At 41.6% G+C, this 14,846-nt stretch overlaps 1 protein-coding gene across 1 annotated transcript; it reads left to right on the forward strand.

The window, feature by feature from the left end:
- The first annotated feature begins 9,584 nt into the window (after positions 1-9,584).
- On the forward strand, positions 9,585-10,103 carry LOC133784991 (uncharacterized protein At4g02000-like). The gene has a single exon (XM_062224252.1). It carries the CDS (start codon positions 9,585-9,587, stop codon positions 10,101-10,103), a length of 519 nt encoding a protein of 172 aa, XP_062080236.1.
- The last annotated feature ends 4,743 nt before the right edge of the window (positions 10,104-14,846 follow it).

Genomic DNA, 14,846 nt, shown 5'->3' on the forward strand with positions numbered 1-14,846 from the left:
TCAATTTAGATTTAAATTTTGTATTTATGATGCATTAAGAAATGATTAAATGTATGAATTTCAATTGGATTATTATTTGTTGGCAGAAATGAATTGATTTTTGATAGATTATATGTTTAAATTTGATTGCCAAAATATTATCGGCACCTAACACAGACACTACCTAAAGTAGTATAATTTCTAAAAAGAGTCCTGTCTATTGACATGCTAAGTTGTTGAGTTTTCTGGGTTGGTTTTTCATTTGGCTGTACGATTGATATCCGATGGCATCATCAAATAATGGTGTAATGACCCACTAATCTAGACTATTTGGACCATTAACGAAACTATACATAAACTTACATTTTTACGAAAATACCATAATTTTATTGAGTAACTTGTAAAATAAGAGTTACTTACAAATAAATACTAAGAAGGATATGGGATCCCATTGTCTTTAAAAACAAAACATGATTTAAAAAAAATAAAAAACATTACATAAATAATGCGGAAAATACACGTAAAACCATAAAAAAATAAAATGAGACTACATCCTCGAATCGAATAACGCTCGGCCCCTTGACTCCATTCACCATCGATACACATCCTCTAAGCGTCACGAATCTTACCGCCTCTAAAGCTTATTTTCCTGCACATAAAACAAAAAGGAATGAGCCTAATGTCCAGCAAGGAAAATCTAACACATAGTCATAAACATAATTTCATAAGGAACATAAAGACATATCATAACACATAATACACTTATTATAATGGCCATTATTACTTGGGGTCCCATAGACTAAACAAGCTTATGCCCATGAGATTAGTGGGGTCCTACCAGCTAAATAGGCATATGCCCATAATCTTTTTGGGGTCTTGTTAGTCAAATAGGGCATAAGCCCAAGCCTACAAACATACACATTCATAACATATTCATAACATATCATAACATAACACATAAGATAACATAAACATAAGCATATAGATTCTAGCCTATTTTCCTTACCAAAGTTACCGAGATATAATGGACTGAGTTGGGACTTTTGGAACACTCCTAAAACCATAATGAACAAGAGTGAGTTGAAAAAAAAGGAAAGAGATGAAAAGGAAATGGGAAGACTAAACCATTTGAGAAACATGCTTACCGAAACTTATGTGCTCAAGAACTTAGATTCCCTAACCAAAATAGAGATTAAGGTTAGAGATTGAGTAGAAGACTTTGAGAAAGAAAATAACATAATACAGAAATGAACTAGAGTTTTGGTTACCTCAAAGACTTGCAAGATCAATCTAACCACAACCGAAATACTAACGAACCTCACTTCCCAAAGTGTTTGATAAGCTAAAGATGATTAAGCTTATGACTTTCCCACCCAAGTGTTTAACTCTCACACTCTCCTAGCACTTGCAGCTTCTGAACTTAGAGTAAAAGGTGAATAATGGCTGGGTACTAGGTCCTATTTATAGAGTTTGGGAATGAAAGTATCTTGATTTTACTTGAATAAAAATAATGGCTTTTTAGGTGAAAATCATTTGAATAATCGTTCAGCAGAGGCTGAAGACTCGTTCAAAAGATGCTGGACTTATGGAGGACTTTGAATGGCTGAAAGAAAAAGAATTCAAAAGTGTTTGAATTTATGCTGGAGGAGGCGATATATCGCCCCCTGTAGGCGATATATCGCCTGGGCTAGTATGCCCGAGGCGACCGTGCATCGTCTCGTGTTTTCCGTATCTACGTGCTGCGATATATTGCCCCCTATAGCTGCGATATATCGGCACACGCTGAATAATTAAACACGAAATTACACATTTTTAGCTAAGTTTGAATGGAGTAAACAGCCTTGACTAAGCCCTCAACGTATTCAAAGCTGCTGACTGGCCCTATATCATTCAAACTTTACTCCTTATTAAATTTAATCCTCAAAAATACTTAATCCTTAATCACCATTCATAACATGTGCTTAAAATCCTATTGGTTGATGTCTAAACCTTATAATATAATAAATGTAATCCTTAATATCAGTCACATTAATCAAACCTTAGGTTATACTTAATATTCTTAAACTATAGGTTAAACTTAGAAAATCTATAAGTACTACTATGAGTGTCCAAATAATTCCCGGTCTGAACCAAAAATCCACAGTAACAAAGATAATACTATACATACTATAATACTACTAAACAATTAGCTAAGTAAAGTTCTTGGACTCTACAATTCTCCCCTACTAAAATAGAATTTCGTCCTCAAAATTTACTTACCAAATAATTCCGGATACCGGCCTTGCATGTCCTCCTCCAACTCCCACGTTGCCTCACGTTCATAACTATTGCTCCATAGGACTTTGACTATAGGAAAGCTCTTGGACCGTAACTGCTTCATCCCTCTATCTAGGATGCTAATCGGTCGTTCCTCGTAACTCAAGTCTTTCTCGAGCGCTATCGTATCGTACTTGAGGACGTGAGATGGGTCTGACACATACTTGCGTAGCATCGAAATGTGGAAGACGTTGTGACTATCGGCTAGTGTTGGCGGTAGGGCTAGTGTATACGCAACTGGTCCCACTTTGTCCAATATCTCAAAAGGACCTATGAATCGGGGACTGAGCTTGCCTTTCTTCCCGAACCGCTTGACACCCTTCATAGGAGATATCTTCAGGAAGACTTGATCTCCAACTTGGAACTCCACATCGCGTCGCTTGGTATCCGCATAGCTTTTCTGTCGGCTTTGAGTAGCAAGCATACGCTGTCTAATAAGCGCTACTGCTTCTTGAGCTTGTCTAACAACTTCTCCAAAATCTTGACGTAAACACTGATCCTCTATCTGACACTATCGTCTTGGGGATTCCATGCAATCTTACAATCTCTTGGACATAGATGTCTGCATATTGGTCTGCCGTGTAAGAAGTCTTGACCGACAGGAAATGAGCCGACTTGGTTAGTCTATCTATTACTATCCAAGCGGAATCATGCTGCTTATTCGTCTATGGCAGACCCGTCACGAAGTCCATGGCTATATCGTCCCACTTCCATTCCGGTATGCTAAGCGGTTGCAATAATCCTGCAGGTCGCTGATGCTCCGCTTTAACTTGCTGGCATATGAGACACTTAGATACATACTCCGCTGTCTCCTTCTTCATCCCTGGCCACCAATAGACTGCCTTGATGTCATGAATCATCTTGGTAGACCCTGGATGAACTGAGTACGGGGTATTGTGCGCTTCTTCTAGGATCGTCTTCTTAATACTTTGCTCGTCTGGCACGCATACCCGATCATTATATCTCAATAAACCTTGACTAGATATTGAGAAATCTATAGTCTTGCCTTCTCTGACTACATCCATGTGTGCTGCTAGAAATTCATCACGTCTCTGACAATTCTGTATGTCCTCTAGCAGATTCGATTGGATAGACAAGTTAGCCAGCTTGCCTACAACCACTTCTATTCCGGCACTGATAAGCTCCTGCTGTAGCGGCTTTTCAATTCCGGATAAGGCTGCTAAATTCCCATAGCTTTTTCGGCTAAGTGCATCGGCGACTACGTTTGCTTTCCCTGGGTGGTATAGGATTTCGCAGTCGTAATCCTTTACTAACTCCAACCATCGGCGCTGCCTCATGTTGAGCTCCTTCTTCGTAAAGAAGTATTTTAAACTTTTGTGGTCTGTATAAATCTCGCACCGTTCTCCGTAAAGATAATGGCGCCAGATTTTTAACGCAAAGACCACTGCTTCCAACTCCATATCGTGAGTTGGATAGCGTTGCTCATACTCCTTTAACTGACGTGAGGCATAGGCTATCACTTTGTCGTTTTGCATTAGCACGCATCCCAATCCTAGCTTTGATGCATCACAGTAGACAACGAACTTGTCGTTGGGTGTTGGGACACTAAGTACTGGTGTTGAGCAAAGCTTATCCTTAAGCAACTGGAAGTTTTCCTCACACTTATCGTTCCAGTTAAACTTTTGTTGCTTCCGGGTCAGGTTGGTGAGTGGAGTGGCTATCTTAGAAAAGCCCTCTACAAACTTTCTATAATAACCTGCTAGCCCTAAGAAGCTTCTTACTTCTGACGCGTTCTTTGGCCTAGGCCAATCCTTCACGGCCTCTACCTTTGATGGATCTACTGCAACTCCGTCTTTCGATATGACGTGCCCGAGGAACGCCACTTGTGAAAGCCAAAACTCGCATTTCTTGAATTTGGCGTAGAGTTGATGCTCCTTCAATCGCGTCAAAATCAACCTCAAGTGTTCCTCGTGCTCTACTTCATCCTTGGAGTAAATTAAAATGTCGTCGATGAACACAACGATGAATTTATCCAAGTAGTCCTTGAAGACCCTATTCATTAAATCCATAAACACGGCTGGTGCGTTAGTAAGACCAAAAGACATAACCAAGAACTCGTAATGTCCATAACAAGTCCTAAAGGCTGTCTTAGGAATATCTTCTCTCTTTACCTTGAGCTGATGATACCCGGACCGTAAATTGATCTTAGAAAATACAGTCGCGCTTCGGAGTTGATCAAACAAATCATCAATCCGAGGTAGCGGTTATTTGTTCTTAATTGTTACTTTATTCAGCTCACGGTAGTCTATGCACATGCGCATACTTCCGTCCTTCTTCTTCACGAATAGTACCGGAGCTTCCCATGGTGAATGGCTTGGCCTAATGAAACCCAAGTTTAGGAGTTCTTGTAGCTGCGTCTTTAACTCCTTGACTTCCGTAGGTGCCATCCGGTATGGTGCCTTAGTGATAGGCTCGGTGCCCGGTACTAATTCTATCGTGAAGTCTATTTCTCGATTTGGCGGCAATCCTGGCAAGTCATCGAGAAATACCTCTGGAAATTCTTGTATAACCCGAACATCTCCAACTTTAAGTGATGTCTCCTTCTCCATGTTCGTGATGCTGGCTAAGAATGCTTGGCATCCTTTCTCCATCATTCTCTGAGCTTTGAGAGATGACACTAATGAGGTGCGCAATCCTGAAGCTTGTCCCATGAAGCATCGTCTCTGGCCGTCAGGAGTCTCGAACATTACCTTCTTGCGTCTGCAGTCAATCGTTGCGCCATGCCGTGCTAGCCAATCCATGCCTAGTATGACGTCGAAGTCTTTGATCACCAGTTCTATCAGGTCCCCTTCTAGTTCCTTGTCCTCAATCTTGATTGGTACGCCTCGTACAATTCGTGATGATAGAACTACTTTGCCCGAAGGCAACTCGGTTGCAAACCTAGTTCTAAATCTTTCACTAGGTTTGTCTAGTTTATCTATCATTCCTAAAGAAATATACGAATGAGTGGCTCCCGAATCAAATAATACATGACATAAATTATTGAGGATGGAAACCTGACCTGTGACCACCTTGTTGCTAGCATCCGCCTCTCCTTGGGTTAAAGCAAAAACCCGAGCAGGAACCATCTTTTCGTCCTTCTTTCCTTCCGGCTTTTGCTGAGGACAATCTTTCTTGCAATGCCCCTCTTGACCACAATTGAAACACTCCTTGGTGTTGGCACGACATTCTCCGGGGTGCTTCTTCTGACATTTGGCACATGGCGGGTATTCCACGTAGCCCGACCTATTTCCCCCATTATTTGGTTGTGCCCTTTTATTGTTGTCAGATTGCTTGTTGTTAGGATGCCTTCTCTTCTGTCCGTTACCATTGTTGTTGGACTGACTGTTGCCGCTATTGCTAGATTGATTGTTGTTCAGACTGGCCTGAGGTTGGCTCTGCTGTCTGGGTTCAGGCTTGCTAGCTTCTTCTTTGCTTACGTTGGCCTGCAACCTTTCTACTTCAATTGTTGTCTCAAGAACGTCGGCATATGACGTGTTTCCCGGGTTTGCTAGCTTCACCCCCATCTCGATCTTTGGTTGGAGTCCTCTCACGAATTTGTTCACCCTCAGATAATCGGTTGGAACTAACTCTGCTGCGAACTTTGCTAAGCGATCGAACTGACGAGCATATTCTGCCACTGTTAAATTCCCTTGCTTCAGATTGGTGAACTCCTCAACTCTCGTAGCAAGTACCTCTGAATTGTAGTACTTCTTGTGGAAGAGCTCCACAAATCGGGTCCACGTCATGGTGGTAGCATCATGGGATTGCTGGACCAAATCCCACCATATCCTGGCATCTTTCTTGAGTAAAGACGAGACGCAGGATATGCGGTCCGCATTACTGAGGTTCATGTGGGCTAGGATCGGTTCCACATTCCTTAGCCATTCTTCTGCTTCAAAGGGGTCCATAGTCCCTTCGAAGTTCGGAGCGTAATGCTTGCGGAACCTCTCGTACACTGGCTCCATGTACTGTACAGGATATGGAGCGTAATTCGTCATAGGCCATCCCCCATATGGACAACCTTGTTGGGGTGCTGGGGCCATTTGCTGTGGCTACGGCTGCGGCTGTGGCAGAGGCTGAGGCTGAGATTGAGCCTGTTGGCGTTGTTGCTGCAAAAGTTCCTCGACTTGCTGTCGCAGTCTGGCAATCTCTGCAGTGTTGTCAGCTGGCTGTGCCGGCGCGTTGCGGCGAACAGTAGCACGCACTCCCCTTCAGCGAACGGTAGGGACCGTATTGGTCGCTGGAACATCATTGGAGGCGTTTCCGTTGGTGTGTGCAGATCTTCGGAGAGACATCGTAGCAGAGTTCTAACAGTTGAAAGAAACATGTTAGAACTTTTCCTAATAGGCTTTAAGGCAAAAACTTATTCTAAACAAACATATCTCGGACCTATTTATTTTGACTTCTTATGAAAAATTATATAGGTCTTTATTTATTGTTAGAGTGGGTTTCTATACTTAGAAAAACAAGTCATCTTTATTTTCTAAGTGTGTTTCTAATCATCCTATATGACTTAATTCTCAGGCTCGAAACTTATCTTTGTTCCAAAGTTAACCATATTGAGGGAGGGCTGGGATCAGTAAAATCGTTCCCACTACTATGGCCCCCTAACTCTCAATAAGGAAACTTGGTTCATTGATTTGTATCCACCCTCACCGAACTTAGTCATTATTCATTTTATTTAGTATTTATTATGATTGCGAAAATAGAATCAAACTCACACATGATATTCAAATAGCATGTTATTCATTTGGAAAAACAATTTCACTTATTACAATCAAAAGTAAATAAAACAAATAAAAACTACTAATCTAAAAATCGGGATCTTCTACATCCGATCCGTCATCTAACATATCATCATCTATTTGTTCATAATCATCATTGTCATGAGCATCAAAATGCCCTCTAGGAAGGTTTGTGAGAATCCTATTCTTTTGCTCATTGGTGAACTGAAACTCAAATTTTGCGGTGAACCTAACTAAGAGGAAATAGTATCTCATCGCTAATGGTAGTTCATTCTCATCATTCATTTCTTCCCATATTTCTTCTAAAGCTGCTATTACAGGATGGAAATCTTTAAACAACCTAATTACTAATACATATTGTTCCGTTGATCTTAGCATTATTTGTTTAGCCTCTTGAAGGCCACCTATCTCTTGGTGAAACAAAAGCAACCTTCAAGTGATCCTTTCTAGGGCTCCTACGATGTTTCTTGGCTCCCTTATTCTTTTTAAGGCCTTAATGGCTCGGATATCTTGGTAGGTTAAAGCTTCGTTCATTCTTAACTGAAACATAAACACTAAAGTTGTTAGCTATACACATAGGCAAAGTAACTTGTAACTTAAATACTTACTTGGCGGTCCGATTCGGAGCTTTGAGCGTGTGTATCGAGGAGAACTTCATGCAAAGGAACCGTTTGCTTTGATACCAACTGTAATGACCCACTAATCAAGACTATTTGGACCATTAACGAAACTATACATAAACTTACATTTTTACGAAAATACCATAATTTTATTGAGTAACTTGTAAAATAAGAGTTACTTACAAATAAATACTAAGAAGGATATGGGATCCCATTGTCTTTAAAAACAAAACATGATTTAAAAAAAATAAAAGACATTACATAAATAATGCGGAAAATACACGTAAAACCATAAAAAAATAAAATGAGACTACATCCTCGAATCGAATAACGCTCGGCCCCTTGACTCCATTCACCATCGATACACATCCTCTAAGCGTCACGAATCTTACCGCCTCTAAAGCTTATTTTCCTGCACATAAAACAAAAAGGAATGAGCCTAATGTCCAGCAAGGAAAATCTAACACATAGTCATAAACATAATTTCATAAGGAACATAAAGACATATCATAACACATAATACACTTATTATAATGGCCATTATTACTTGGGGTCCCATAGACTAAACAAGCTTATGCCCATGATATTAGTGGGGTCCTACCAGCTAAATAGGCATATGCCCATAATCTTTTTGGGGTCTTGTTAGTCAAATAGGGCATAAGCCCAAGCCTACAAACATACACATTCATAACATATTCATAACATATCATAACATAACACATAAGATAACATAAACATAAGCATATAGATTCTAGCCTATTTTCCTTACCAAAGTTACCGGGATATAATGGACTGAGTTGGGACTTTTGGAACACTCCTAAAACCATAATGAACAAGAGTGAGTTGAAAAAAAAGGAAAGAGATGAAAAGGAAATGGGAAGACTAAACCATTTGAGAAACATGCTTACCGAAACTTATGTGCTCAAGAACTTAGATTCCCTAACCAAAATAGAGATTAAGGTTAGAGATTGAGTAGAAGACTTTGAGAAAGAAAATAACATAATACAGAAATGAACTAGAGTTTTGGTTACCTCAAAGACTTGCAAGATCAATCTAACCACAACCGAAATACTAACGAACCTCACTTCCCAAAGTGTTTGATAAGCTAAAGATGATTAAGCTTATGACTTTCCCACCCAAGTGTTTAACTCTCACACTCTCCTAGCACTTGCAGCTTCTGAACTTAGAGTGAAAGGTGAATAATGGCTGGGTACTAGGTCCTATTTATAGAGTTTGGGAATGAAAGTATCTTGATTTTACTTGAATAAAAATAATGGCTTTTTAGGTGAAAATCATTTGAATAATCGTTCAGCAGAGGCTGAAGACTCGTTCAAAAGATGCTGGACTTATGGAGGACTTTGAATGGCTGAAAGGAAAAGAATTCAAAAGTGTTTGAATTTATGCTGGAGGAGGCGATATATCGCCCCCTGTAGGCGATATATCGCCTGGGCTAGTATGCCCGAGGCGACCGTGCATCGTCTCGTGTTTTCCGTATCTACGTGCTGCGATATATCGCCCCCTATAGCTGCGATATATCGGCACACGCTGAATAATTAAACACGAAATTACACATTTTTAGCTAAGTTTGAATGGAGTAAACAGCCTTGACTAAGCCCTCAACGTATTCAAAGCTGCTGACTGACCCTATATCATTCAAACTTTACTCCTTATTAAATTTAATCCTCAAAAATACTTAATCCTTAATCACCATTCATAACATGTGCTTAAAATCCTATTGCTTAAAGAACAGGGCATTTTCTTTGCTAGGGAAACAGCCGAGGAGGAGTTGGTGGATGCCCGTTGGTGTCTAGTAGGGAAGATATTGGGAGACAGAACAGTGGACTTCGAATCGTTAAGGAATGTTTTGGCAGCCTTATGGAGACCTGTCAAAGGGATGTATGTCAAAGAACTGGAAACGAACATGTATTTGTTTCAATTTTTTCATGAGATTGACATCACCCGAGTTATGGAAGGCACCCCCTGGACCTTTAACATAGCCCTGGTGATACTAGAAAGACTCAAAGAAGGAGAGAACCCGAGAGGGGTTCCATTGAATTCGATGGAGATATGGGTTCAAGTGTATAACCTTAGAGCCGGGTTTATGTCAGATAGAGTTCTCAAAGCTTGTGGGGATTTCATTGGTCAGTTTATGGCCTCATGTTCCAAAAATTACACCGGTGTTTGGAGGGAGTATCTCCGGGTTCGGGTTCGATTTAACATCGACAAACATTTGAAGAGAAAAATGAAGATTCTGTACTCAAAGACCGATTTTTTTTGGTTTGATTTCAAGTATGAAAGGCTCCCGTCGTTCTGCTTTATTTGTGGAATACTGGGCCATTCAGAGAAGTTTTGCCACCGTCTGTTTGACTCACCGGAAGAGGAGATCGCCAAACCATATGGTCTGTTCATGAGGGCCCCAGATCGCAGACCCAACAAATAGATCGGAGCACGGTGGCTACGGGACTCTTCGGCGCGACCTCTTGCCGGAGGAGAACAAGATTCTAGGCCATCATCCACCATGTATCCCGAGCATCACAGTGGGCATAATCAGAGGGATTTGCACATGAAGGAAGCTAGTTTTCAAGGGCATAATCAGAGGGATTCTGGTCATAATGGTGGAAATCGTGGAACCAATGGTGGGGATCGGGCAGTTTCGGCGCTAATGTTGGAGCAACATGCACAAAGTGGATCGGCCAGTGGGGGATTGAGGGATTTGACGAGCACATTTTCTGGGAATAAAGGAGGAGAGAGTGGCAATCAAGGAGGGGAAAAATGGGATCACCATTAATGTTGGATATGTATTCAATGGGAGATATGGGTGGGATAAGAGGGAGTGATTTGAGGGGAGAGAATCATGGAGAGGATAGGGATGAACGTGATAGGAGAGAGAATCATGGAGAGAACCATGGAAACCCACAAAAAATGGGCGTGATAGGAGAGAGGAATTTGAGGAGAGGAAGTTATGAGGAAGATAGGAGTGAACGTGGCCTCACATTAATTCAACCAGATGGCTTTTTATTTTTTGACCCTAAAAGAAGGAGGGTCAACGTGGGCCATGTGCAAGAGAAGGAATTGGGCCAAGTGCAAGAAGTGGTAGTGGGCCGGGTTGAGGGAGAAGAAGCAAGGCAGTGGGCTGGGCTTAGGGAAATGGATTTAGATAAAAGTAATAATGTGGCTCTTGAAGAGTTGTCGTGTGTTAAAGGGATGGGGCATCAAACCAACTTTGGCATTTTTCAAAAAAATGATGGAGAGGCGGGTACCAGTGTTGGGACCCGCCACGAATTATGAGTCTACTAAGCTGGAATTGCCGGGGGAACCAACGGGCTGTGCAATTATTAAAGGAAATTATTTTCCAAATGAGACCCAATGTTTTTTTTTTGTGTGAAACTATTTGTAATAAAGGAAAGATTGAGTTTATAAGACTTCAATTGGGCTTTGAAGGTTGTTTCGTAGTAGAGGCATAGGGGCATAGTGGAGGTTTGGCAATGCTTTGGAGAAAGGAGGAAGAAGGGAGATTGTTGAGCTATAGTGTCAACCACATTGATATTGTTCTCAAGCTAACAAATCATCCTGAGTTTAGATTAACAAGATTTTATGGAGAACCTCAGCGGAGCCTTCGTCACAATACCTGGAGTAAAATGCGACATCTAGCAGCTGTATCAGACTTACCTTGGTGCTTGATTAGTGATCTGAATAATGTGCTTTATCAATGGGAGAAGAGGGGGGGTCGTGCTTACCCAAGTGTGTTGATCAATGGGTTTCAAGAGGCTATTTCTGATTGTGGTCTGATTGATATGGATCTAATAGGGCATCCCTTTACGTGGGAGAGAGGAAAAGGGACGTCTCACTGGATAGAAGAGAAGCTTGATCGTGCATTGATTACTCAGAGTTGGCGAACGATTTACTCATCTGCTAAACTGGTCAATCTAGAGTTCTCAGCTTCTGACCATTCTCCAATTTGGTTGGATCTGGCTTATCGGAGGAGTGATCCGGCTGGGAAGAGATTCATATTTGAGAATGCATGGGCTAGGGAACCGATGTGCCGCCAGATTGTTGAAGATAGCTGGGTAGCCTACAGTACTGGGCTTCTACATGATAAGATTAAGTGTTGTAGCACCGCTATAGCTGAATGGGGGAGAGATATCACTGGTAGCTTCAAAGATCGAATAAGCCAATGCAAAAAGCTTCTAAGAAGACTGAAGGGAGGAAGAGACGCAGAGTCCATTCGCCGATACCAGGAGGCACACAATTTATTGTTTGAAGTCCTCATGCAGAAGGAGATATTCTGGAGGCAAAGATCAAAACAATTATGGCTTCAAGCTGGGGATCACAACACAAAGTATTTTCATGCATGTGCCAGCAACAGGAAAAGAGTGAATCAACTTAGCACTCTCAAGGATGACAGAGGTGTGTGGGTTAACTGGGAGTCTGGGTTGGGTGAGGTTATGGTGGACTATTTTAAAGATATTTTCTTAGCCTCAACCACCAATTGGGAGTGTGTGGTAGATTGTGTTCAGAGAGGAATTACCAGGGAAACTAATATGGAGTTGCTTGCCCCAATGGATGATGATGAAGTTAAAGATGCTTTGTTCCAAATGCATTCAGATAAATCACCTGGACCTGATGGGTTCAACCCTGGGTTTTATCAGAAGTTTTGGGATATTGTGGGTCCAGATGTTGTCCGCTTGGTCAGACATTTCTTTACGTTTGGAGAGTTCCCTGAGCACTTGAGTGATACTCATATTGTACTAATCCCTAAGAAAGCACAGCCAAAAAATATGGGTGATCTCCGCCCTATTGCTCTTTGTAATGTCATTTATAAAATTGTCTCAAAGGTTGTTGCTAATCGCCTGAAAAAGGTGCTCCATGATGTAATCTCTGAGACTCAAAGTGCTTTTATTCCTGGAAGACTTATAACAGATAATATCATGGTATCATTTGAAGTTATGCATTTTTTAAAGCGGAAGGGGTCAGGCAAGGAAGGTTATATGGCACTAAAACTCGATATGAGTAAGGCTTATGACAGGGTGGAATGGAGTTTTCTTCAAGCAATGCTTAAGAAAGTGGGTTTTAGTGACCATTGGATCAAGTTAGTTATGCGATGTGTTAGTTCTGTATCATACAGGATTATCTCAGGTGGAAAGGAGTTGGGGCCCATCATTCCAAGCAGAGGGTTGAGGCAAGGTGATCCTTTATCACCTTATTTGTTTATCCTTTGTGCTGAAGGTTTCTCGGCGCTTATCTCTGATTATGAAAAGAAGGGGAAGATTAAAGGATGTAAAGTGGCCAGGAGGGCCCCCGCAGTCTCTCATATGTTCTTTGCTGATGATAGTTACCTGTTCTGTCAAGCTATTGAGGAGGCGGCCAATAGCGTGAAGGAGTTGCTCAGTCAATTTCAGTTAGCCTCTGGTCAACATGTGAACTTGGATAAATCTTCAGTGTTTTATAGTATGAATACAAAATCTGAGGTTCGTGCCAAGATCTGTGCTCTGTTGGAAGTAAAGGAGGCTGGCGACACTAGCACCTATCTGGGTCTTCCAAACATCTTGGGGAGGAATAAGAATGTCATTCTGGGTTTCCTGAAGGAGAAGATGAGGAAGCGAATCCAAAGTTGGGAGGGGAAATTCCTTTCTAAAGCAGGTAAGGAAATTCTGTTAAAAACAGTGGCTCAATCGCTTCCCAGTTATGCAATGAATGTGTTCTTATTACCGATAGGGATGTGTAAGGACATGGAACAAATGATGTGCAAATATTGGTGGAAATCAGCGTCAAATAATAACAAGGGGATTCATTGGAAGAGTTGGGAAAATTTGTCAAAGCACAAGATAAATGGTGGAATGGGATTCAGAAATTTACATGACTTCAATCTTGCGCTGCTGAGTAAGCAAGGATGGCACCTACTTTTTGCCGCAAGGTACTTTGGGGGGGGGGGGGGGAACTTTTTTGGAGGCAGAGCTAGGGAGTAACCCCAGCTTTATATGGCGGAGTATCTATGAGACAAAGGAGCTGGTTAAAGTTGCTGCACGATGGCGGGTAGGTGATGGGTCAAAAATCAAGATATTGCTGGAGCCTTGGTTACCATGTTCTGAGAATCCTAGAGTTTGTACTTCGCAGCCAGCTTTTTCTGATCAGAAGGTTGCTTCGTTGATGGTCACGGGAATAATTGCTTGGGATGAAGACTTGGTGCGTGATATGTTTGATGATAGGGATGCCCATCTGATATTAAGCATTCCCTTAAATTCAAGTGTCTTGGAGGATGTGTGGTTTTGGTCCTTGGAATCCTCAGGCCATTTTTCAGTGAAGAGTGTGTACCATCATCGGCAACTTGTTAAAGAGGGTGGTGTACAAACGAGTAGGTCTGATCTTTGGGGCTTGATTTGGAAGATGCGTGTGCCACCAAAGGTCAAGGATCTAGTGTGGAGGGCGGTGGCAGACTGTCTTCCCACAAAAGCACAATTACGCCTTAAGAATGTGGATATTGACGCAAGTTGCCCATTATGTCATGCCAGTAGAGAATCAGTAACTCATTGTTTAGTGGAATGTCCTACTGCACGAGCTAGTTGGAATCTTACAGGTATAGGTGTTAGTACCCATGTGACAGGGACGTTTTCTGCATGGTAGAGGATTTGTTCCAGAGGTATGATGGGGAGAAGAGGAATATCATAGCCATGACTTGTTGGGCTATTTGGAAAGTAAGAAATGATATGGTGTGGAAGAGGAAAATCCCTAGAGTGGCTACTGTGCATCATTTGGCCACAAGCATGTTGGAGCAATGGACTAGAGCTCAAAATAAGGTTGAAACCCCAACTGCTGCCTATTTGACTAAGGAGGATGGAGTTGAGAAATGGAGATTGCCGGCAGAAGGAGTAGTTAAAGTCAATGTTGATGCAGCGCTTTTTTCAGAGATCCCTGCATTCAGCTATGCCTGTGTGGCTAGGGATAGTCATGGCCATGTTCTTGAGGCCATCACATGCTGTAGACAGGGAGTGGTATCTCCAGAGATGGCAGAGGCCATGGGTGTGAGGGAAGCCCTTAGTTGGATAAAGAGGAAAAATTGGAACCATGTGCTCATTGAGACAGATTGTCTCACTGTGATTCAGGCATTACGGAGTACAGTAAAAATGGACTCTTGTTTTGGGTCGGTAATATCTGAATGTAAGAGTCTGTGGTCTGCTTTAAATTT

Source organism: Humulus lupulus, chromosome 6 (genome assembly GCF_963169125.1).
Source record: "Humulus lupulus chromosome 6, drHumLupu1.1, whole genome shotgun sequence".
NCBI lineage: Eukaryota > Viridiplantae > Streptophyta > Magnoliopsida > Rosales > Cannabaceae > Humulus > Humulus lupulus.

What these genes read in the sequence shown, in the direction of transcription:
- LOC133784991 (XM_062224252.1), top strand. Translation starts at nt 9,585, where the DNA reads ATGTATTTGTTTCAATTTTTTCATGAGATTGACATCACCCGAGTTATG.